This window comes from Netta rufina (assembly GCF_964035555.1).
Source record: "Netta rufina genome assembly, chromosome: 4".
NCBI classification, from domain to species: domain Eukaryota; kingdom Metazoa; phylum Chordata; class Aves; order Anseriformes; family Anatidae; genus Netta; species Netta rufina.
In genome coordinates this window covers 19,751,639-19,778,157 of record NC_140127.1, presented here as the reverse complement: position 1 = coordinate 19,778,157, position 26,519 = coordinate 19,751,639, and the positions used below count along the sequence as shown (strand labels likewise).

The 26,519-nt window shown below is 37.7% G+C and overlaps 1 protein-coding gene across 1 annotated transcript in view; it reads right to left on the bottom strand.

The window, feature by feature from the left end:
- MTNR1A (melatonin receptor 1A) overlaps positions 1 to 25,964 on the bottom strand; it is a gene marked incomplete at both ends in the record, with an annotated part of 44,314 nt that extends 18,350 nt beyond the window's left edge. The window contains one exon of the mRNA XM_084286179.1: positions 25,772 to 25,964. Within this exon, the coding sequence (XP_084142305.1) occupies positions 25,772 to 25,964 (193 nt within the window). The remainder of the gene's footprint in view (positions 1 to 25,771) is intronic.
- Between the last annotated feature and the right edge of the window lie 555 nt (positions 25,965 to 26,519).

The following is a 26,519-nucleotide window of genomic DNA, read 5'->3' as shown; positions in this document are numbered from 1 at the left end:
ATTGAGGTTTTAAAATGGGCCTCAGGGATGGGCCTGGATGCCCAGATCTCACTGAATTTCAGTGGGAACCAGAAATCTAGTTTCCTTGGTCTTTAGAAGTCTGTCACATTTTTCAGCAGTGCAAACACCAGGTTGTATAAAGCAGTTGTAATAGAAGAAAAATATGAGTGGTTTTTAATACTGTAATTTAAAATAATTATAATAATATATAATTATATTAGTATAATATAATTATAATATAATTAATCATAATTAAAAAGCAAAGTAATAACTAGTTAATATGATTAAACATGTATAGTTCTGAAAACTGGAGATGACTGAGCTTTAACTTACAATACCTAGAGAAAAAAAGCAGATAACATCTGCCTGTTCTTACCACTGTCCTAAAATGCCGTATGCCTTTTGGTGTTGGAGACATTCCAACGTATGTGTTAGAATGGGTTTTTGGCATAGTTTCAGGAGTACACTTTCACACTGGTTGTGCTCCCTGTTATCCATGACTACACACATTTGCTTTTTGTAGCTGTCTAGGAGAAAATACCATTGGACTTTTTAAAATCTTCCTATTATTTCAAGTAAATATGTGGATTCTGCAGGGGTCTAATTTTGGCAAGTTTCCTTTTTTTTCTTCTAACTTTTGGGGGAGGTGGGAGAGCAGAATCTAAGGAGTATGTTTTTTGTGGAAAAAAAAAAAAAGCTGGAGAGCTTGCCGGGAAAAAGGCAATCACACACTTAAAAAAAATACTTTGTGCTCATGAAAATTAAGCTATGTTTCCTAGCAAAGATGAACTGCAAGTTTCTGTGAATGAACATGCACCTATAAAATATTCACAAGAATTCAGTGCATTGAAGAGAATGAAATGAACCCTTGGTCGTTACCTAGACAAATTTTTTTACAGTATTTTAATGGATTTCAGCTTCTGTAAGGATTACAAAATGAGCCTTTATCACACCTTAACACCAGCTGACTGCTCAGTAAAGAATACCGTTAAAATCCCATGTTCTCTCAAAGTTGAGCTCTAATTCAGTGACTCCACAACAGTACAATCAGCATGTTGATTCTGACAAGGGATGCATAAAATGGAATGCATTACGGTTGGGTTTGCATCTTAATGGTCTAAAAACACAGAACATTTTTTCCCTCTAGTGTCTGCTAGTAGAAATTACAGCTAGTTGAATGGACTTCTGAACAATTACAGTAGTTTATTTAATTTATAAATAATTTTATTTAAATTAAAAGCATGTTAAAGTCTTAGTTAGACCTAATTGGATATTTTGAAATTAATATAAGGCCCAATTCCTATACTGAAATAGAGGAAAGTTTTCTTGTTGAGGTCAATGGGCCTTAAATTTATTAAAATGAGAAACACTGGAAAAGACATATCTCAAGACAAATTTTGGATGAGTTAACATTATACAACTGAGTTAGAGTGGTTACAGCAAAAGTAGACTGGAACTCATTGCTAATGTGGTTATTTAGTAGAAGGCAATCTATATAGTTAGGTGTATCAGTAATGTCTATACTATAAAGCAGTTGTTTCAGAGAAGGGCCAGCATCTGTTAACTTGCAGTCAGGGCCTCATCTGCTCCATCTGAGTTTGTCTCTGTAGGCTCTATAATCTTAATACAGGGGAGCCAGAGGTTCATACCGGCACCCATTAGAGCAGCTAAATTCAAGAGACTGAACAGCAATCCAGAGTGCCTGCCATCTGTATCTCTCATCAGTCCTGTACAGCGAGCAGAGAAAAGCAGGCATGTAAGGTAGGAACTTCCATGGTTTGCATATGGCATTCTCCAGTCTGTGTAGGGCACTTTGGAGAATGGATGATCAGAAGCTTAATTGCTGCTTTGAATGTCACCACTGTGACCTGATTTTGTCATTCAGTCTGCTCTCTAAATACACCCAGGAAGTAACAAAAAAAAAAAATCAGACTAAACAATAGCATGTTTCTAGTCATCTACATGAAGCATATACATTCCAACAGAATTTACAATCTATTATATAATTACATTAAACTACAACTTACTGTGTGTAAATGGGACTTAGCTTGGACTTTGCTGCTGCTTGTGAAATTTGTTGAGAGGAGTCTAGTCTTGAACATCTGACCAGTTTTTCCAGGCACTGCTTTAGTGAAATTTATTATATCTTTCCTTTTAATAAAGATAGATCAGGCTCATATAGAAAGTAACGATTAAATTCTCCTATATTTTCACTTGGTATCAAATCAGAAGTGTGTTGACAGAAAAATACACTATACAATAACTAGAAGTCAAAGAAAACTAATATGTGGTAAATTCTGTAGTCGTAATTAAAAAAAAGGCTTGGTGTTGTTGGAACCAAGTGTTCAAACTTGATGTGAGTAATTTGAAAGACAGTCATCAGTCATTTACATATTTAAAGTCTGACTACAGAATTAGATTTTGCATAGCTATGACGTTGCTTTATGGTAATGAATGACTTAAAAAAAGTCTGAAGTAATGAAAAATTAGGCTAATAAGAGACTGTCTGTTTGGAGATGCCAGTCCCCCTGTAGCTGCTGAGAGTACAGGTAGAAGGAACTTACTCCAGTTTGTTACCTAAGAGCTGAAGGATCTGGGTGGAGATCCCAAAATAATTTTAAGGAAATCAAAACAAAAATAAATAAATACAAATCACAAATGGAAAAAGAAGAAAGAAAACTACAGATTCTACTTACATGTAGCTGCTGAAAAATGCATGGGCTATCAAAAATGCATGGCCTACCAAAAATGCTCTTTATATGCTCACAAGTTACTGGGAGAAAAAAAAAAAAAAAAAGCGGGGGGGGGACCTTTACTTGTAAGTAGTTTAGGTATTTTTAAGTGTTATCCATTGTGCTTTCATCTTTTAGACATTCATTTGCAGGTGTACAGTCTTTTACAAATAGACTGCAGTTTCATATTGAATGTTTTACAGTCTGGTCTTGTCCAGGTCTTTGACATCTCTGCTGAACTAATCAGTTACTTGGCCATTATCAGTCCATAAATTTGACATTCTGTTCCTGATGAGAAGCACAGCACAGCACTAACATAATACCTGCCTATGGAAGAGAAAAGGCTTTCCACATATACTTCTGCAAGTTATATTTATTTTAAACTACATGTTTGTTGAAAATATCATTGTACACAGAAATCAAAGCAGGGGAGGATGATTTACCATACTTGTGAAATTCACGTACACATTTTATACGGTAAATTTTGATCAAATTTTGATCAAATTTTGATCAAAAGCTAATATATCATCTATGAGATACTGCATTGTGAGATGAATAAAGCACTTCAGTTACAGCAGTTAAATATCTGGCCATGGATCGCTCAAATTTAATTGTGTGCTTATACCTCTGAAATAAATATAGTGAACTATACTCCCATTCACATTCACATTAACAATATTACGTGCTTCAGATGGAGAAAGGAATGTCTGAATCTGAGGCGTACTGATAACAATCTGGGGACAGTCTTGGTTTTGCTATGGTTAACACATGATCTGTTTGAAGCCCTCTTATCTTTACATAGAAAAAAAAAAAAAACAAGGGAAAAAACAAAACAAAACAAACAAACAAACAAAAAACAAACAAACAAAACCAAAACAAAACAAAACAAAAGGCAAGTGTAATATCCATAATGTAATATTCCATATCTTTGGAATACTGATGTTGGAAGTAATGGATGCTACCTTTATCATGTGTCTGCCAAGTATATTCAAACCATTGTTAAAGCTATTTCAAAACTGAAGGATTATTTCAGAGATTCTACAAGCTCAGATTCCATTCATCATATAGTATAAAAGTGACAGGAAAAAAACATCAAGGAAAAGTCCCATGAAATAAATATCCTCATTTATTCCTTAATAGTTTGCCTTAACACTGTAGACTTTCAAGCAACGGCAAGAGCAGTGGGAGATACAATTTTCCACATGAATAAACACTAGGATATTAAAAAAAAAATAAAAATAAAAATAAATTACCAAGAAACATATGGTTATCTCCTATTACTCATTTCCTTTTACTTTTCTGCTTTTAAGCAGAAAAATCAATATAAAATGTTATCAATTATCAGTAAAGAGCACGCAATTGTGTTCACCTTATTTATGAACTATTTGTTGCATATGATGTGAAAAAACATTATCAAAAACAATGATTAATTTAAAATTCATATTCTACAGTCAGAAACATTTCTTTATAAACTGGAAGTTCTGAAAAGTCTGAAAGCCTATAAAGTTTGCACACAGGATTCTAGAGGTGAAAAATAAGAATGCCAGCTTCGATTTATTTATTTATTTATTTTGATCGCATAAGGAAATAATAAGAGCAAAAGAAGCAAATTATGTGGCTTTCCCAAGTTTCTGTCACATCTTCAATCTGCTTTGAATGAAGCAAGCAATTACTCTTCTGGAGTTTATTTTATTTTATTTCATTGTTATTAACCTGTTTTTCATGACTGTCTTTCACCTAGTGCTTTAGTTTCTTTCTACATTTTGTTACGGGTCTTATGTCTTTGAGAAGAAATAAATGATCCCCTAAAAGTTCCTTATTTTCTTCTTCCAGACCTAGTTTTGTTCTTCTTAACTCCCTATTCTTCTCTGAGGTTTACTTTCCACCTTGCAAACCTTTCCATTGCTTCCTACCCGTTGAAGAGAAAGTGCTGATATCTTCTTTTAATAGAAAAAAAAAGCTAAAGCTTCTTTAGCTGCATCCACTGATTTTACAGAGGCCTCTGATAACGTACTCCTGTACTCCTAACTGAAGTAGTTTGGCTGGTACCCTACAGCAGAAGACTGCGTGGAATGACATTACAAAAATGTATAGCATATCTATGGTATAAATCATAGATACAAGAAAATAAGCGTCAAATGCTATCCATTCTTAGTTAAAAAGCAAAGATATGAGAGTTTGAAGTTAAAAACAAAACAAAAAATATACCAGTAAACAGTGTAAGATTCAGATTTTTACCCTGATGTTCCATCTCCAAAACACATTAATCATGTTCCAAATGCATGTAGCTGCCACAGTTTTGGTGCCTATTCCCTTGACACAACTCTCTATTTCCTTTGTTCACACAATAGCCTAAGTAATTTCTGGCCTGAAAATATTTGTGAAAGAGAAGGAGAATTCAGGAGAATTCTCCTATATATGACAGATTATTTTATAGTGACTCTTCTACGTAGGCAAAAAGAAGTGTACAATTTGTAGAGCCATTTCATAACTAAACTTAAATGCAATTCTGAAGATTATTATTGTTTAAAATCTGTGGCACTGCAGTATAAAGAAGAAATCAAATAACAATCAAAGAGGCAATCTAACAAAAAAAATCAAGCTTAACAAAAATGAAGAAATTATATTCCAAGAGGTTTCAATGCCCTGTAGCAATTTCAGAAAAATATGCTGTACATGCATCAAGGAATGTCTGTTACTGAACTTGTAAACTGAAAGATGCTCCATCATATTATTTTTAGTGTGTTTTAATGAAGATAATTGCCCTAAAGGGAGAAAAGTACTAAACAGTGTTCAATGCAGTAATCACAAAAGATTTTTATCGTGGTATTTACCCACTGCCAAAATCACTGCGAACGGATTACTTTCAAAATCTCGAGAAGCATGAAATCTTAGCAACCTTGGGTGAGCTGTAAAAATCTGACGTTTGTTGAACCTTTGGCTAAATGGTGCCAAAGGAAGTATAAATCAAATACTTTGCTTAAAATGGCTCTTTAACAAAATCCCTCAGAGTTTGCTGAAGATGAATTAACAAGCAATTGGTTGTAGAGGGAGTTCTCTGTAGATGGCAAGCTAATGAATTCTGACAGGTTGAATGGTGCAAAGATAATGGGCTGAGCTGTCCACTGACTGTAAAGCAGAAGCTGATTAAGGTTAAGACTTAGGAAAACACCCCAACTAAACTGGTTCAAAAAGAATGACTTATTTGATTTAGGGGTTGAATTGCAGTGGTTCTGTTTATTTTCTAAACCTAGATGTGTTATTTCTATTCAAACATTCGAAGTTTAACACTGATAACACGACTTGCTGCTCTGTAATTAATGGTTGTTCTAATATTACCACTCACTCCTCTTTTCCAAATATGAAGGGTCACACATACAATTTATTTCATCATCTCAATAGTGTCTTTGAAATAATTTCAAATTCAATTAGATATTAAAAGTTATTATTGTATAATTTGATAGACAACTTTTTTAAAACATTGTGCCTACAATCAGACTTAAGGAAACGAATCACAGGATGGTTTGGGTTGGAAGGGACCTTAAAGACCACCTAAAGTTCCAGGCCGCCTGCCATGGGTGGGGATGCCACTCACTGACCAGGTTGGGCAGGGCCCCATCCTACTCGACCTTGAACACCTCCAGGGATAGGGCATCCACAATTTCTCTGGGCAACCTGTTCCAGTGCCTCACCACCCTCTGAGTAAAGAACTTCTTCCTAACATCCAATCAAAATCTCCCCTCTTTCAGTTTCAAACTATTCGCCCTTGTCCTATCATTATCTACATGAGTAAAGAGTCCCTCTCCATCCTTTTTATAAGAACTCTTTAAGTACTGAAAGTCTGCAATGAGGTCTCCCTAGAGCCTTCTCTTCTCCAGGCTGAACATCCCCAGAACTCTTAGCCTTCCTTCATAGGAGAAGTGCTCCAGCCCTCTTGGTCATCTTTGTGGCCTTCCTCTGGACCTGTTCCAACAGGCCCATGTCCTTCCTGTGCTGAGGCCTCAGAGCTGGATGGAGTACCCCAGGTGGGGTCTCACAAGAGTGGAATAGAGATGGAGAAATCACCTTCCACGACCAAAAAGCACTCCTGGAGATGCCAGGGATCAAACACAGGTCCTCCTTCATTTAAAACAAGCACTCTTCAACGGTGCTACAACCCTTGCCATTAGAAGTTCCACGGGAAACAACGCTTCCTGAAGAGAATGAGTAGTGCATGCATAGATGAAGATTCAGTCTTTACCCCACAACTTGCACAGTTGCAAGCAAACAGATTCTGAAATACAGTAATGAATTGACTAGGGAGATACTTTTTCAGGGTCACTTTGATGGAGCTGGTCCTATGGTATGTAGAAAGAGACAGACTTCTTAAAATTCCTAGCACAGGTTCATATCCCACTAGAATTTGATGCCTTCAGTATGTTGAGAGCTATTAATACTTTATTATGAAGACTAAGAAGTTGAAGGAAAATAAAGGTGGAACAGATCAAAATTTCCAACTAGAAACAAAGTCTCTCTATATTTTAAGTTCCTAATCAGTTTAAATTATTTGTCTTAAGGTCATTTTCATGTGTCCCATTCAAAGTTCAAGTGGCACCATAATGTAGATCATTTTTCAGCCACTGCAATCTGACAAGTAAAAAGATCAAACAGCAATCACTGTGGCTACATATTTCCCAAACTGAAAAAAAACAGATGGGAGAGGTTTAGCCACCCTGGATAACTGCAATATAGCTGCAATATTAGCTAAATAAGCTGCAATATTATCTAAAATGGCTTTCTGCTTCATGCAGGTGTTAATGGTAATCATTGGCAAAGCATAGCTGTCAAGCAGATTTGATGTGACCATACAACAGGTAATAACCACGTCTCTTTTCTGAAAAGAGATGATTGTTCTCTTCTGAAAGTCATGCTCCTGAAAATTACAGGAGGAAAAAAATCTGCAAAAATTGCCACTTAGCTTAAAAGACATTATAAGGAAAGGAATCACTGGCACAAAACAGTGAAGCCATTTGTTTGCTGGAAATGGTCAAATTTGACTTTTGCAAACCTTTCATTTGCCTTTAGAAAACAAAAAATCTATGGCTGATTAATAACATCAATAAGAACTCTGATATGAAAAATACTCACAGATGGAGCAAAACATATACTAACATCATGTAGAAAGATCACCTAGAAATTTTGAAACAAACCTCAGAAAATTCAGCAATTAAGAGTTCTTCTGAACTTTGGATTAAGGTTGCTTTGCACAGCTTTGGCTTGTCAGTACTCAAAGAACAGCATCACACACTATTTTGATGAAATGCAGCTGCCTCTATTAAAATGACTTTTGTGACAACTCAAGCAGTTAAAGATAAGCCAAAGGGGAATGCAATGTGTTGGAACTGATTTTTATTTTAGATAAATCTATGGATTTGAGTGACTGGAACATGGACATACTAGGCACGACGACACAGTGACATAAGAAATCTTCCAGTTACCATCACTAAAAACATGTGTCTAAGGAACTTCATTTTGAATAGTTTGTTTATCAGAAGAAGAGTCATTTGAGCAGAAAGTGCCTTCAGCATTCAGATAGGAAATAAAATTTGTCTCATCTTCTCAAGTGTAACTGGCACTGAAGCTAAATTTTTTTTCTTTCCCTAGACGTTTAATACATCAATCATGCTCTGCTTTTGTGGAGGTGTTGCAATAAGATGAAGACAAAACTATCTGAAGTAACTGAAGTATTTTGGGGACTTCTAAACTTGTGAGAGCATTTTGAGTTTCCTAGATATCTTCCACTCTCAAAAACATTTGACTCCTAAGTTCAGTGGAGACATGAAAAAAGAAGGGAGACGAAAAAAAAAATAATCTGTATAATGGCTTTTAGTTCCAAGCATTCCAACATTGACATTCACAGCTAAGCCCTAGATCTGCAGAGCACTTAAAAATAAGCCAGCTGCAGGGTAGGTACTATATTCTGACTGAGGCATCCACATCCTTAAAACATGACATTTCACCATTTTCATGTTGAAATGGAACGGCACCAAAACCAAACCAAACCGAACAAAAAAACAACAACAACAACCCTGGAAACTTCATTTGGGTCCCCTGTGAGGTGACTGTATTTGAAAGACAAAGGAACCTAACTTCAGAAAGGTCTTTGGCAAAGTGTGGATAACGCTTTCAAAGCTCCATCTTTTGGTACATGCCTTTGCCTCTTCCATTTAGCACTTTGTCACATGCATATCTTACTGTAGGTGATTCTTGTTTAGAGCTTGCAGCTTTAAACAAAGTTGTCTAGAGAACTGCTTGGCCAAATCCACTATCCTTCCTGAAGCCTCTGCAATGACCTGAAATGTGTTGAAAGTGTGTGAGGAGTTTAAAATTGCATGCTATGCAAATGCTTGAAATACTTCTAGAAGGGAGGCCTATCTCCTGATAGTTTCCAATCAGTTTCTGTTTTGGCTTGAATCTTATTAAGAAAATATCATAGCTTCTTATGTCTTGACCTTGAATTTCAATAGGCAAAGAACATTACACGGGTGCATGGGGAGTATGTAACATCAGCTACAGCTATCACAACTGTAGAAGCTGATAACACTTGCATCAATTAAAGGTTTGCTTATTTAATTTAGAAGAGGTTAAGGAGGAAATGACCAATCTCTGCAAGTGGCACAGACACACTGATATCAACAAAATGCGGGCAAAATCTAACCAGAGGCTACCATTTCAGTGTAAAAATTCAGCATAGCTGAATTCAATGGGGGCAAATGGCTCTGGATTTTCATCTGATAGATGAAATATGACACTGAATTGGAAAGAACAGACTAAGATACCTAGGCTGTTTGAGACTGGGTTTGAAGACAAATACAGTGGGAGATGCATTCTCACACCCCGAGAGGGAAGAAAGTAAAAATCTGCAGCCTAAGGTAATGCAGGTGTTAATAAAAATGAAATTATTGTAAGGTGTGCTGCTCCAGGCAATATATGAGATGTTGGATAACAGAGATATATACTTTACATAGTATGATACGCATAGTATGTATACATATGTAAGTACAAAAAACAGACTTTCAGTCTGCCACATCTCTTATACAAGTTACAGCTGTGAATGAATGATCAGCAGAGAATGAGAATAAATAAGCCAATGCATGAACCCAATTCCTAATTACTTGATTGCAATCCTGTTAATAAGGACCACATTTTTGGGGGTGTTTTTGCAATACTTACTACATAGAAGCCCAGTCCATTACAGGGGCAGTATACAGGGGCAGTATAAATAAGCATGAAATTAGTAAATATTCTTACTACTATATAAATTTCATTTCTGCTGTCACAAATGTCTCTTTTTCCCTACGGTTTAGAAAGCATTTTTTCAAATTAGTAGATTAGATTCTTGGAAATGAAAATAAGAGATTTGTCCTTTATACTGACTTTCCCCTTACACTGGTCATGATAGCTTCAATATTTAAATCACTGCACATCAACAGAGGGACCACCTCTATGCTTTTTAGAAAATCTCAGTTTAAAGTTTACAGCTCTATTAACAGGTGTCTGCGTCAGGCTAGCAGCTCGATTTGTGGTTCACTCTATGTGACTTCAGCTTTTTTCTTCATTAAAAATTTTCAGGATTTCTCATTTGCTGTTAGTGTTAAGAGAATACTTGACTGCTAATCAGAGATTAATATTTTAATGCAAAAAAGTTAATTCTGTGATGATTACTTTTATGTCAAATTCAGCAGAAAAGAAACTCTGGAAGGTTTTGATGTTTTTGATGTGTGCAGTTTTTGTGGCAAGACCATAACTAGAGCAAGCATCACTAGCTGTTGCTGTAGTGATTTTAAAGCTATGCCATGCCCTTATTTTATGACTACTCTACAGCTGTCAGTAGAATTTTCACACATACATAGTTACAGTTGACTGGTATTTCAACTTGTTTAAAAGGACATAATTTTATTAGATTTTATTATAAGTTTAAAAATTCATAAGCTAGAGGAAGACACAAATGTCTTACTATAAAAGTAGTCATTCTGACGTATCAGTTCACAAATAACCACAATGAGATGACCGACTGCAGGTTATCAGACATGCTGGTCTTACCCAAAAACAGATAAAGCTGTCTAAAGAAGTACTATAGACTTTCCCAACAAGTACAGCAATGAGCTTTTTGGCTAAACTGAGGGGCTAGTCATTGATTTCAAATATGTACATTTTAAAGTAATGTTAAGTTCCTTGATATAAGCAGTCTTGGCAAGAAGAAAAATGTAACTCAAGGCTACCTCCTGCTTTCACTAGCATCCAGTACCTTCAGTAAAGTCTCTGATTTCAACAGTATGGAAATACAGTGGAAGACACAGCAACATTTATTTTACTTGGTAAAATGGAGAACTTAGGGCAAGCTTTGTAAGTAACCTCATAAACTTCAGACACTGGCACAACAAATGAGAGAAGATGCATTCTAGTGAATATTAGACATTATTTGAACTATCATTTAAGACACAAATAGTGGAAATATCTAAAAGCAACTTTCATTGGTGCTAGGCAATATAAGGCAAGAAAAGTAAATCAGACACTATGGGTGTTGTTTTTTTTCTGGGGGGGCTGGAGGGGTGGTGGTGGAGGGAGGGAGGAGGGTGATCCTTAGGGGACCCATTAGTTGGACTCGATCCTCACGGGTCCCTTCCAACTCAGCTTTTCTATGATTCTGTGGTTAAAGGGACTGAGATCTAAAAGAATTCACAGGAGCATTTGAACTGTGCTTCACTAGTGATTAACTGATATATTTCATTCAATGATCTCCATGTACCTAGATTAAAAGAGAAGTAAATGGAAATAAGATCTTTAAAGAACTGAAAGGTCCACAGAGCTATCATGCCATTAATTTTCTTAACTAATCATTTTTTCCCCACAGACTCATGAACTCTATTAGCTTTTCCATTTAATAGTTGCCTCTCAAAATGCTAATTCCAGAAAAAACAAACATATTCTAATGTTTATCTTTATTGTATCATCTCATCCAAAAACAGCTGTGCAAACTTAAGTAGGAAATTACTTCAGTACATGATCATGAAAGAACATCTAATTACACAGTTCATTTTCTTTCAAGCCAATTTTTTTGAAGGATTACAGGACATATGTTATCTGAATAACTTTTGTGAACAAATGGCATTTATAAGGAAGGTTATCTGGAGAAAAAACTCAAGTGCTTTCTTTTAAAATTATCATTCTTGCAACATATGAGATACATTTTCAGAATTTTACAAGCTATACAAAAACAATTCAAAAAATGTGCAGGAATATCAAGACTGAATTGTATACTGGCAGACTCAAAGACCACTCACAAAAAAGCAGGGAGACTACCAATTCTGAAAGTCAGAAATATGTATTTTCCTGAATATATACAACAATCAATACAAACAAGTCTCTGTACAGACATGGGATTTGAATCTGCCACAAATGCAGAAAGCAAAATCACAATTAGCCATGTTCAGAATAGGTGACTCACCCCAAAGATAAATTCACAAATTTCTGCCTCAACTCTAGAGTACTACAGAATAAAAGAAGTCACATATGATGCTTGGAGTTTAGAGAGACTTAGTATTCTACAGTATATTTAGGGAATGTACTTCTCAGGCTTTATAAAGAGACTGAAGCTAATATATTGTATTATTTTAGATACTCATTTAACAGGGACAACAGTTCTTCCTCAGATAGTCTGACATTGTGCATATCATATATGTAATGTATACACATGCTGTACGTGAATATTTTATATGTGGATCAAAAAAGCCCAAAGTGAGATACCTTAGTGGAATCAACAGTCTAGAGTAAGGAAGACTCAATCCTTTTTCTTGCATAGTTCTACAATGCCATCGAAGCTGAAAACCTTCCTTTTTGCAAAGCCCAAATATACTAAACTACACATGTTCTGCACAAATGCATCCATCACTGAAATAAATCAAATTGTGCAGTGTCTGAAATTCTTTGAGGGTCTAGAGGCATTCAAAAGCATAGTACATTTGTAATGATTCATATCCTCCTTTAAAATACATAAGTTTCAGAACTATTGCTGCTCAAAGGGATTTACAGTGTATCAGGCAAGAAAACCGCTCATACAGCCACCTACTATTTAGGTCTAAGTCACCGGTACCAGAAGAAACTTGTAATATTTTAAATTTGATTCATAAACTAACAAATGGGAATTTCAGGTGCCTATGTGTTGCAGGTTCAAAATTATTAATGCATTTACTCCACTTAACTGAGTGGTAATTTCAAGACCCATATTAATCACTTTTTCCCTACAGCCCCTCCCATCAGAATAGTGCCAGTATGCTGTGCCAAGATGTCATGAAATCTTGAAGGCAAAGCTGAGTCATTAAAATAAGTAATCTGTCTGGACAATTAACAAAGCATTAGGTACTGCTTTAAACAGCTTAGCTTAAGCAGATTTGTTTCAGGGCTACAATCCAAACAAGAACTTGAAAAAGCAAGAAGCAAAGAATACTTAACAGTAGATCTTTTTAAGAAACTTTTAGAGTAATTTGTAGAGTAATACTGTATTTAAGATGATTCAAATTTTTCTATATACCATAAAATTATATTTTGATTTTCTCTGACTGAAGTTATGTTCCTGCTGCACTTTCTTTGATATTATTTATTAATTGAAATGCTATCAAACTTACCTATGTAGAAAAGAATTCCCTGAATAGCTGAACTTTCCTGGTATTTCACAGTGACTTCTAAACTAAAAGGATTTGATTTTGAGGCAGAATAAATGAAGTAATAAACTGTAGTTTTAAAGTTTTTTCCTAACTGTAGCTAGGGTTTAAAATGATGTAGTGTTTGATGTGGAATATATGTAGGAAAAAATGCCTAGGGACTGCAAGATGCAATAGAATCCAATGGATTTAGCTATTTTCTACACTGACTGCTTGAAAACCATGACACAAGCAGACAAGATACATGAGGGGGTCTAGAGAAATGTAATAAATTATAAGCTTTGACTAGGAACAAACATGGAAGGAATGACATGACAGATAGGACAAAACAAGAAAACTGTGCTAAGAGCAAAAAGTCCACAGAGAACAAGAAATAGAGGTCATGTGTCCGCATGCAGGCAGAAATTTAGTATTCAACATATTAACACAGATTGTTAAAGACAAAGGTCATTTCTGAACTTTGAAGACAGATATGGAATCAACAAAGTCTACAGAGAATGGGAAAGATGGTTCTGGAAGACAATGAGAAAAGGGCAACTGATGCCCTTTTGATAGAACTTCAATAGAAAATAAGTCTGATCTTCTGAAGGAACACAAAACATTGGAGAGCTTGCTGCCATTTGTTGTTGAAAAGCTAGAAAACCTGAAGCTGGTTGAAAACTCCAAATAAATAAAGGCTAAGAAAATGACAAAATGTGCGTCCACTTGCATTTATTGTTCAGTACCATAGAGTATACTGGATAACGTGCAGTTTTTAGGTATGACAGGCAAAATATTTGTCCTTGTCAGATAGGGAAGATTCCCTTAATACTGTGATCTAAAACGGTTTGAGTGCTGCAACAGAAGCCTGGTGGAATCAAGATGCCTTGGACAAAAAAAAAAAAAAAAAGCAGGTCCTTCAGAAAGCCTCCTTATGACAAGGATTGTGATGGGCTGTAGCACCATGCATATTCATCAGTCACAGAGGTAGCCCTGAAGTAGCCATACAGTTCTGCATGGTGACTGAGAACTCCAAATTGGAGCTAAACCTGAAGTTGAATAATTGTAACCAGCAAATTAATTTCAGAGCAAGTGAGTCAGGCTACTTATCAAAACTAGGGTTATCAGACACCAGCTGCAAAAAATTCAACCAAAAATGTTCTGTGCTCTGAAAGGTCAATTTCTCTTCTAGGAAGCAAAAGGAATCAAAAAAAACAAAAAGAAAATGACAGAGAACACTATTCTGATGCTGCTAGCTGAACAACGCTCTATGAACTAAAACCACCTTATACAACTGAAGGTTTGCAGTGATGCCCCTTCTATCCACTGTGAGTACTGCAGTCACTGGGGGGGGTGTGGAGTTCCTGAGAACCATCTTCTTTAGGAGGACAGACAGACAGCAGCCCAAAAGTAACCACAAAGTTACACATGCAAAGAGTCACAGCTAACTTCCAGTAACTCTCCGGAGTGATTAAACCTTTGAGTGAAGGTTGAGTTTAGGCTTATTGCCTAATTATTGACCTCCTACAATTGAAATTCACTTTTCAAGTTATACGACTTTCCTTACTTGTCAAATCATGTCTTCCTATCTTAGTAGCATCTTAGTTTTTGAATACAGAAGGTATCATTCTTTCAGTTTACAGATAGGTAATAATTAGATGGTTCTTTATTTCTAGTAACATTCTGATGTGCTAAAAATATGTTTTTAGTGTTTCTACAAGTGGTTGGTCACATACTCTATTTCCACTTCTCATATGAATATGTAGAAATGCTATCACAAAATACATTCTTAAAGTTGTATTAACACATGTACATCTTCAGAATGGGTTTCAGCTTAAGCATATACTGATGCTGCCATACAGTGTTACTACTGGAAATTCCATTTCTTTGGTTTGAGTAGACAAAGCGACATGAGAAAATTCATGATTTGGAGATTTGTTGGCAAGGCAGAAAAGGTTGTTTTTAAGTAAAGTAGGCAAACATTGAATTGTTGACCGTTCCTTGTGATGACTAGACAAAATATAGAAACAGTATGACTCATCTTTGTGAGATTTGAATCTGATCTGAAATTTTCTGAATATGGATACAGAAGACAACATGAATCTCTGAATATAAGCAGATTTTAGAAATCAGTTCACTGCTTTGACGGTAGTCTATGAAGTTATCTTTGCGCAGGAAAGACGCGCTCAGGCAGCCTGCTGCTAGTCAGCATTCTAGTAGCAAAGCTCTGTCACTGTAAAAGCTTGAGGAAAGTATAGGGAAGACCTGCTATAAAAGCTTACAATGATGGGGTGGGTTACTGCTGTCATAATTGGGATACCCCAATACAAACACCACCAACAAGCAGACTGCAAACTGTCTCCACTGGGATGGTTTCACTTAGCTTATTAATCTTTTTTTTAATGCATTCATACTCCTGCACTTACATGTGTCAGAGTTCACCATATCTTCAGGGCATCTTCACAGCATGATTTAGATAATGATCACTGCCAGCAGTATTAACAGGGTGCAAACCCAAGCTTCGTACAACTGTATTAGATTGTCATGAAGTATTCCTTAGAAATTCTTACAAAGAGTAATTGCAAAGGAAGCACTCAATGCCCTTTTAAAGTGCTAATATTCCTAAGTGCAAACACACAATGAACAGAAGCAACACAAATTCCTAGGTGCATTCAAAAATAACAAAAATGGGTATGCTAGGCAGACAAAATGCTGTTGGAGGAGGGCATCTATGAACAAGATACTTATATCATACAAACAAGGAAAACCAAGGCAGGTTTCCAGCAACGAACAAAATGTTCATAATTGACATTATCAGGCACTGCAGAGATTCCTAGTAGCAGGGTACACTAACTGGGCAGGAGAAGAAGGTACAAGAAAGAGTGCTGAAAAAAAACAGAAGTGGTATAAACACAGTTTTCTAGGAGAAACTGCAAAAAAAAAATCCCCAATTATTTGCCCAATTAATTCAAGGCATGTTTGAAAACCTTTGCTGCAAGGAAGTAGAAGAAAATCTGACTGCATTTTGAGTTCTACTTTAGGTATTAAACTAAAACTATTTTAAACAAATTTGCATTTAAGACAAATTTGGTTCTACTGTCTTCTCTGTATACAGAGACAAAAATCCACTGTACCCTGACAGATGGAGATCAGTGTGTTAACTCTATTATCCATAATGGTTACATGCAGAATAGTTAGAATAAGCTTGGCCAGTGAAAACTGTATTCAAGTGGCACTCAGCAATACAAAAATCCCCATGGGATCCATTTCAGTAAGCATCAATTACAGAAACATTGAAATTGTTCTAATTTATACCATTTATAGCCACCTGTCTAGATGAAGGAAGAAGGGAAAACAGTACTGTCTTCCTGTCAGACAAGCTGAATATTAACCTGTATATGAGATCCTTATTTGCAGAGACAGCGTATATATTCACAAGCAATGAACATGAGTTATATGCTGGGGATACTACAGCACTAAAAGAAAAATGAAAATTTAATTTCTGTAAAAAATATAAATAATTAGAGGAAATGCTGCTAAATACATTTATTTCTGCAAATGCATGAAACAAGTATACCATAAAATGGAACTCTTGTACAAGTACTTTGTGCAGCATGGTAAAGAACCATAGGACTTACATAAGCTTTATATAAAGTAACTCTGTATATCTCCAGTAGAAAAAGCCAATCCCAAGAAAATAATTAGCAATAGGTGCTGAAACATGCTTCAGCATCAGGAAGGGAGAATAAGGTGGGTTTATGATGCACTGCGGAGGTTCTGAGCAGTGGGGTTCCTTAAATTAGGATAAAAGTCAAGGCAAGAACTGAAAAGGTAGTGGTTAGAGATAGTCACATTGATAAGAAACTTCCAAAGGAATATCAAATATTGATGTAAATAGCAACAGAACCACCAATCTGTACAATAAGGCAAAGCCCAAATTTTAAACTGTGTTCTGCTTAATGAATGTGTTAAAGAATGATGAGTATTTAGAAAGCAGAGGACAAAGATAGCATCAAGGATAACATGATGTGATCTGACTAGACAACTCTAGTACAAGCAAACTGCCCTTGACCTCAGTAACAAAATCCATTTGAGGAAAATCAGAGTACAGTATTGTGGTAGTAGATGGCCTTTTGTGTTTTCTTTATTCCCAAAGGGTTTCTTGAAGCACCAATTATCAGACTCCATAGTCTGCATACCAGCTATACATGAAATTGCAACTGGCTTCACATCATGCACCCATGTCAGGCTATACAAAGGTCAGGCACTTAAGAGTACAGTAACCCTGATTTTTAATCACCTTTATCACAAGGAAATTGGCAACCAAACAAAAATCCCCACCTGACCCCATGTTTCTTAAAACATTTAACGAATCTCTGTATTAAGAATTTCACTAGAGAACATACCTAAAGGTAACATTTAAAAAAAATTTAAATGCTGATGAGCTTACCACAGAGAACAGAGGTGAACATGCATCTTCGGCTTTTGGCTTGAGGCCAGGTATAGGAAGGGAAGTTATGCAGAAGACTTTACTGCTTTCAGCACTTCAGGTTTAAGACTTAACAGTATTGCAGACTTTGGCAAGTATTGTATCCTTTGGCAAGTATTGCAGCCAAAGTAGAGAAAGGAGGCTGTTAATGACCATAGTAAAAGGTTTGCTAGTTGATTTCAGTACAACAAGCATTTTGCTTTTAGGGAAGGTATATTCTAGAGATGAGGTGCATGCCTGGGGGAAGTGCTCTCACAGAAGGGGAAAGGTTATTTTGCCAAAAGACAAATAGAATTTGATACTTGACTTGGGTTAGAAAGTTAGAGTAAGAGCCAAGAGCTTTTTCTCACCATTTATTACTGGAAGAGATATTAAATATTAAGCACAGTACATTTAGTAAGCACAATACATTTACACAAGAAAACATTTTAGGTATTGAGAGCATCCTTCTTGCAATTGAATAAGAAAAAGCTATAACTTAAGGTGAGGACTGACTCCTAAAGAATTTATATGAATGTCTAGTACACCTAGAAATTGGACTTGATAGTCTAGAAGTTCCCTTTTAATCCCTTGTTCTAAGTAATAACTGATTCAATAACCTAAATTTGGGAAAGGTTTGCAGATTTAATATGGCACAGAAATTAGGAAGAAATTTAATCTTGTAACAGATTAAAATTATGCAAACATGCATGTTAGATAATTACTCAAACTCCAGAAGGCAGACCCCAGAATTATACAGCCAGAGATATCTGGAGACAATTAGTAATTATTTACATTAAAATACAATATATGAATGCAAAATACACAAACCATTAATAAAAAATGATTTTATTTATAAGCCATTAGTTCTTCATCCAAAATGAAATTAACCAATGAAATATCCAGTTCATTCACATATATGGAGACATCAATTCTTCATAAAATGTAGCTACCAAATTTTCCAACAATATCCAGTCCTTTAAAATAACATCAAAATAAGTTTGTGGATGCTGTTACTCAAGAAAAGAAAATTTATTCTCCTTTAGCACTCATAGAAAAGGCACTAAAAAGTGGCTCTGTGATACTAATAAAGTGAGGGAAACTCACGCAAAAAGATACCTTTCTTTCAATGCCTCTAAAATGAAGTTGTCCATACCATGCCTGTATTGAGCTAAGAACACTTCCATATCCAAGAATGAAAACCCTTCTTCACTCCCCAACACAGGAAGAACAAGTCCTTAAGAATCAAGACTAAGGAGCAGAAAACTCATCACTGAATCTGGTAAAGAGGTATACATCAAATGTAATCCATAGCTACTGCTATGGGGAGAAAAATTATGATGCTTCACCCAGTAGATATAATTGCACATTTCTAGAACTTCTCTGGGCTGTGGCTGGGTACCAGTTTTCAAGGCCAATCCCTGTACTTGTGCTCATTCGTGCCTTTTGCCAAGGGCTACAGAACTGGCTGTCTTCCCTAGACAACTAACATAGTACTGACTGTTGCACTAAGTTGATACTCAGGTCCAGACAAAGTGGCCTAACAAAAGCGATGTTATCACTTGACCTCACAATACCAAGCAACAAGGGAAGAGTTAACCAATTCCAGCACAGGGACAGGGTGCCTCTGCTTGGTAGCCTCTCCTTCAAAGAGAAAAACTAGTTTTGCTAACTTTATTTTTTGGGGTGCAGATACAAAACTAAGATAAGATAGAGCTTATATTTCAGCATCACATTGGAGGAAAATGATCCATGTGAAATGTACATCATGCAGAGCAGGGTTTCTGTAGGCCTAAATGGAAAGGTACATACCCTTCCCAAGCAACACAAAGGTAGCTAAAAGGCTATCTAAGGGTGTAGACAAAAACAGAAGCCATTCACATACCTTTCCCACTACTTTGCATTTGAATTGAAAATTTCAATACTTGCTTATGTACAGCAGGGTTTGAAATTATTCTGTTTTCAACATGGGACCTTAGGAGTGACAGGAGAGCAAAGAACGAGCAAAGTGTTAAAAGGAGTTTCTTACAACTATAGCAAAGGAAGAGATCAAGTTCTCCATTATGAGAAAATGCCTAATTCAAGTACGGGACTATAATGGGACTATAAGCTATTTAGAAGTAACAGAAGTCACTATTTAAAGAGTTAAACAGACTTGCTGATTACACCTTAGTTTCTGATCAGCTTGAAAAGTACAAGGTTAAAACATGCAACATTCTTATCATCTGAATGTAAGGGTATCATTAAGGTTTTGTTCTTGTATATCATATCCATCCTCAAAACTACAGGAGGAAAAGATAGGCCTGACCTTTATTTTGACATGTAAGGTAGGAACCTGGATTATACTACTCAGCTGCTGTAGTGCCTCTGTGACTTTAAGGGGAATAGACTTTGAAAGAATACTTCTAATAGCAGCATTTGTATTACAGTCTTCAGCATTTTTAACTACACATTAAATAAGCAGACAATAAAACACTAGCAATATTCTCTTAACCTGAAGAATTCTTAGTAACACTCATCCTCCTGAAACAGAGCTTGGCAATCATTACTCAGGAATGCAAAATTAACATGGAATTTGAAGCAGCTCACTGATATGACAAAAACTGCCAAGAGCAAGGGTGACAAGGTTCTTGAGGTTGCAAAATTAGACTAATGCACAGCACTGAATTAACCCTGCTATAGCAATTGTTATTGCCCTAGGAAAGCCAGCCTTATACAAATGGGTTGGACATTGTCCTATAGCATTGGATGCCCACTGGTGGTAGCAGTTGTCACGAAACTAGACTTGCTGCTTATGTCATTTGCTAGAAACACAAGAAGCATCCACAGCAGGATAGGAAAGTAATGTAAAAAGAAAAATAGAAAAAGAATGAGAGTAGAAGCAGATCAGAAATTGATAAAAGATTAAAGATGAAAAGCCGTCTAAATGAGAAAAGGGAGAAGCACTCCAAGAACTACTAAAAAAGACAAGCAGTATAATATGTAGGTACTGTTCTCTGCTAGCAGCAGCAAGCTAGAAGCACTGCTGTGAAAGACTTCAAAAAGCAGAAACTTGCAGAAGGTATAAATAGTTGAATTTAGCGGACATATTAGAAAGAATGGAATGTTATTTGAAATACTCATCTATTGTTGGTCACTGACAGGACAATGTCATTTAAGTAGTTTTCTGAAAAACCCTCAATTCAGTAAATTATTCATCAAAACCAGTCTTTGGAACAGCTTTATTTAAACCAAGTTTTTATACTCAGTTCTGTTCAATTGAACAAGTTCAGTATTTCCTCTAGACATTTTCCCCTCTCCCAATCAGCTTACCATTTTTAATACCTGAAGTTATGTCTGAAATAATGCCATCAACATCATCTCATCTTTCATCAGAACCCTGAATTTGTGCTACAACTTGATCTTCTGTTAGTTATCTCCCTTGAGTCAAATATTTGTCAGGCTACCCATTCTCTCTCTGGACAGAAAAAGAAGTCCAAGGATCACCTGTAACAAAAACAATGGTTACATTAGTCTGGATTTACAACAGGAATTTCATTTATTAAATACTATTACTCTACTAAAAATTGTCTGAACACTAAAAAACATCATCAAGAATAGCCATTCTGAAAAGCTCGATGAGATCTCCAATGTGATTATCAGAAGTTGGTTCCAAATGAAGCAGAAGATTGATACTCTAGAAATTGCACTGAAAAAACTACAGGCAGATTCTTACACTGCTCAGAGTACATAATTTTAAAACAAGGCCAATTTGGAAAGCCTCCAAAATAATATTCTTACTGGTGGATCCCACTCCCCAGTTCTGGGATGGCTGTATTATTTAGCAATTACCATTTTTTGAAAAATAGTACTAAGGAACACAGCTGCTTCGTTCTTTCACCAGTGACTTACAGTCATAGATAACTCTCAACCTCATCATTCCTTTGAGCACTCAGCTTCCTTTACAGACTTGTTTGGACCTAATGCATGCTAAATCTGCCTCAGCTGCAAACATTGTCAAATGAAAAGGAAGAAACTAAAGTAGTTAACACACTCCAGATTAAGCATGTGTGCAGTCCTAGTGAGTTAATTACTTTTCTAGGGCCCTGAGGCCTCAGCAACATTGGACTTGCTCTATCTTCATTAGTACCAAAAGCTAGAGTTTTAGCAACAATGCATTTGTGCCAAGAATACAGAAAACAGGGAAAAGCCAGATACATCTAAACACAAAAGAGAGATGGCTGAGAAGGAGGGTGGGGTGTGAATGCAGCTGCCTGCCCTGATGCAGTAGGTGCTAGTTACCATCTTGGCACCAATCCCTGTAATATCCAGCTTTTACCAAGCATTAGCCAACAAGGCAGGCACAGAAGAGTCAGTGTGAAACTACTGGAGCTAGCTTCTTGCCTGCTTTAAGCTCCCTTCTGTCACAGAAGTTTACTGAAGGGATAATCAGGGCACAGCTGACCTCAGTACAAAAATACCCAGGAAAAGGCAACCCACTGGACCAAGAGACCAGTTTCAGAAGGAATAGAAAGAACAAGAGGGACAGTAGCACTTGAACTTTCTTCATTGACCTTAAGAATGGCCCAGTTCTGTAATCACTGTACACCCAAGCCCCCCATGGCCAAAACGCTGACATTTTAACATACTAAGCTTTAAACTAATCTTCAGAGTCAAAGACTTACAACTGCTCCTTCACCTTGTTCTTGATGCATTGTTTTTCTTGGCATGGTTAACAGCAAAGGCATAAGGATACTAGCAGTCACTGATAGGAATCTGTACAATCCTACATAAACCACTTTGAATGATCTCTTCGCATTTTTCTGAGGTGTTTAACTCCAGTGCTAAGAGTTTCAAATAGAAATTTCACTTACTGCAAAAACTACTAGCATTTCTTTAATCTACCTTCCCTAAAGCTGGTTATTCCATATTTCAGGGTAGAATTTGTTGAATGACCCTATTTCTCATCTATGAATTTCATTTTCCATTGCAAATATTAAGATGATTTACAGCAAACTTTTGAAAATGAGCTATCCTCATTCTTCTTCAAATGAATTATTAATAAAGCACATAAGCTTAAAGTTTAAATTGCATGGACATCCTGCCAAGATATGGGCACTAGAATCCTTATGCCTTGAATGTTCCTCTTGAAATTTCTTTCAAAGTTAAAAGATCAGACATCATAAACCAAATTCAGTCCAGCATTAAATCACAACTGTTCCATCAGAACTGAATTGGTGTCAGGTGCTTGTTAGATTAGAAAGTTACCATTAAAGAAACAGACCAGAACTATGAAACTTATTACAAGTCAAGTACATTAAATAAAAGAGGATCCTACCAGTTGCATCATCAGCTTCTGTGTCTAGAAGAGCATCTACTGAAGCCATGCTTGTGACTATGAAGGAGTCTGTAGTATCAGAAACTCCTCGCTTGCTGAGACAAACTTCTTTGATACTGACTTCTCTGCTTTGGCCAGTGCCTTTTACTAACCTTCTGACTGTCAAGAAGGTTATACCACTTGTTGAGAAGGTTTTTCTATGCCTTCCTACTATTCCTCAGTGCATTTTTTTAATCATAAGTCCACTGGTTCAATTTGCAGTAATCTTCCAAAATATGTACATAATAGAGAGTGGGACAGAGATGCAAGATGTATTCCCCCACCAAATCCACCTTTTTGGCAAAGTATTAATATTCCTCATTTGTTAGTCCTTTCTTGGAAAAAGAAAAGTCTTCAATTATATATTTTCTTCAGGAGGTGTCTTCTGTTCCTCCCTGACCTTTTTCCAGTGGAATTTTCATCCTGTGTCCTTTTTTCCTTAATAAATGTGCCAGCAAAAGACTTATTAAATAGGCTGTTGTAAAACCAGAAGTTTCTCTTATTATAGCTCTGTAAAAAGTTGTAACTGTCTTTATAACCATCAAGTTATATGATCTGATTTAAACACAATTTGCAATGTTCTCTTGCTGAATAACCTGGAATTAGTATGAAAAGTTAGGAAGCTCCTTCCTATTCAGTAAATATTAGGTCAGTGTTTTCGAGTAGTTACACTTAATCGTAAGTTTTTACTCACCTGAGTAAGCCTTCCTTAATTCAATGCCAAGTTAATAGTAGTGTTCACATAGGTCAAGTTATGCCCAGGTATGGGGTTTTACCAGATTAGTCAAGAAGAGTCCACACACCTTTTCAAGGCATATTTTCTTCCCAGAGTTTCGTTTTATCTATGTATTATCTTTCCTTTGAGGAAAAGGATTTTTAATCTGCCTCATTAGGAAACTTAAAACTTACTTTTTCTATTTTTCCCTAAAGGAGACTATAAACAATTTATCATGTACCAAGTATCTACTTATTTCCAATAATCCTTCATTTCAGAGTATAGGAAAGTATCTAGTTCATATTCAAGGTTAAATCATATGTTCAGGAAAGTACTCTACTCCCCTAGCTGTAGGAGATAACTGTTGACAGTTTGCTGCAGTTCACTGTGACAGAAAAAGAATGAGAAATGCAGTAAGAGCAAGCAAGCATGTGTCTTGATTCAAAAGGAATATTGTGAAATGTACAGTACTGAACATGCACACAGAACCAAACCAGTGAGTTACATTTCCAGAAAGTTGGCACTGTACTTATCTCAGGCTTATTACCAGAAGTGTCTGCAGTGCAACTCTCCCCCTCCCCCAGAAGCACTGAAATATGTCTGTACTAAGGGGGAAGAGAGTATTACCCCTTTTCCCTGGAATAACCCCAGTAACATGGCCATCTCAACCCTCTCTCCATTAGAGCATCTCACAAGAAACAAAGCTAGTCAAGTGCTGCCTTAGCATTTTGGAGTCTGATTCTCATCTTGACCATACAGTATTGCACACTGTAGTACTGCCAGCTCTAGTGAAAGTAACTTCTGTCAATGAAAGCAAGATACAGCTTTAGGAATTTAGATCAATGGCAACAGGAAAAGTCAGATTGTCTTCATTTTGATACTGTGCTCTGGTATTCCACAAGAGCTGAATAAAACTGATATGTACCATCTACTTGAATTGCCTGACTTAACCTCAGAAAGGTAAGCATGCCACTGGTTGCCAGTCAGCTACCTTTGCTGTGCCAGTTTACAGTGAAGCCAAGGATCAAGTTCCCCTTCAGCTGAATTTTGAACCACTAGCTACTAAATTTAGCGAAGTTGTAACAAAGAAACTGGCAGCTAGTCATGAAAAAAGTACAGCTAGCATCTCTATTATGAGATTGCGATTCTGCTTTCATTAAGAGCACAGCTTCCCTCACACACTCCTGTTTCTCTCAATGAAAGATGCATGGGGCTGAGCGCACAGATTTGGTACACGTGCACAGCAGCTGGCCTGCCGTGATAAAGCAGAATGAATCTGAGGAAGTTGCTGCCTGTCAGAGCAATAGCACATGAGCTAAAAGGGATTTACTTAATACAGACCATCGCAAAAACTATCCTGTCGAAACTACAGATTAAGGATGTACCTCAAGCTGTCTCCTGCTACCAAAAGAAATAACAAGTAGGAAAAAGTAGGAGGTGAACAAAACAAGCAAAGCAAGTGTCCTCTTATTCTGAATCCTGCAACATTTATAGTTTAACGTGTGGCTGGCTTTGAAGCTCGCACCGCAGGTCAAGTGTATCACCTATGTATCACCTGAGACCTTTCTCTACCTGAAAGCAGCTCACCCAGAAGCCCAGCACCCATCACGCGGAATCGCACCGTGCCCCGGCAGCACCCCTAACCCCGCGCTAAATGCCGCCCTCGGAGGCTCCCTGCTTCCTCCCTCCCGAGGTGGGAGCCAAAAATAGCACCACGAGGCGGCGGCGGGCGCTAAAAATACCCACAGCCGCTCCGCCACCGCAGCGCGGGGGCAGCCCGAGGAGCTCCCGGAGCCCGCTCCTCGCCCCGTCGCCGCTTACCTGCGTTCCGCAGCTTCTTGTTGCGGTACACGGAGAGGATGACCAGGAGGTTCCCCAGCAGGTCCACCACGATGGTGAAGATGAGGATGGCGGCCAAGGTGGAGGTGACCCAGGGCGGGCGGCGCGGGGCGTCCCCGGCCGGCGGGTCCCGCGGCAGGACGGAGCCGTTCAGGACGGAGCCGTTCGCTCGCATCCTGCCCCGGGGCCGGGCAGCGCGGGGCCGGCTCCCTCCCGCCGGCGCCGGGAGCTCCGCGCAGGTGGCGGGAACGGTGGTGGCGGGAAACTGCCGCCAAACGGCTGCGTGCTGTGGCGGGAAGCTTTTATACAACAAAAAAAAACGGCCCCGCCCCGCCCCGCCCGGCCCCGCCCCGCCCCTCCCAGCCCCGCGCACTCACACACGTGCGCGGCCGGGGGCTGCCGGGCGGCGGCGGCACAGCGCCCCCCCGCGGCGCGCGCCCCTCCCGCCCCCGTTCGTTCGTTCGTTCGTTCATTCATTCATTCACTGGTTCCTCCTCATTCATCGGCCGTCATTCCCGCCCGGCCCGGCTCCATTCATTCCGGCGGCGCGGCGGGGAAGGGGATCGGGGAGCAGCAGCCCCCGCCCCGGCAGCCCCCGTCCCGGCAGCTTCCGCCGACCGGGCTCAGCCGCTCCCCAGGAGCAGCGCAGAGGAACGGGGGAGCCAGCGCCCAGCCGTGAGGAGGACCCGTGCCCAATATCAGAGCCAGACGGCCGTGGGAATTATGCTCC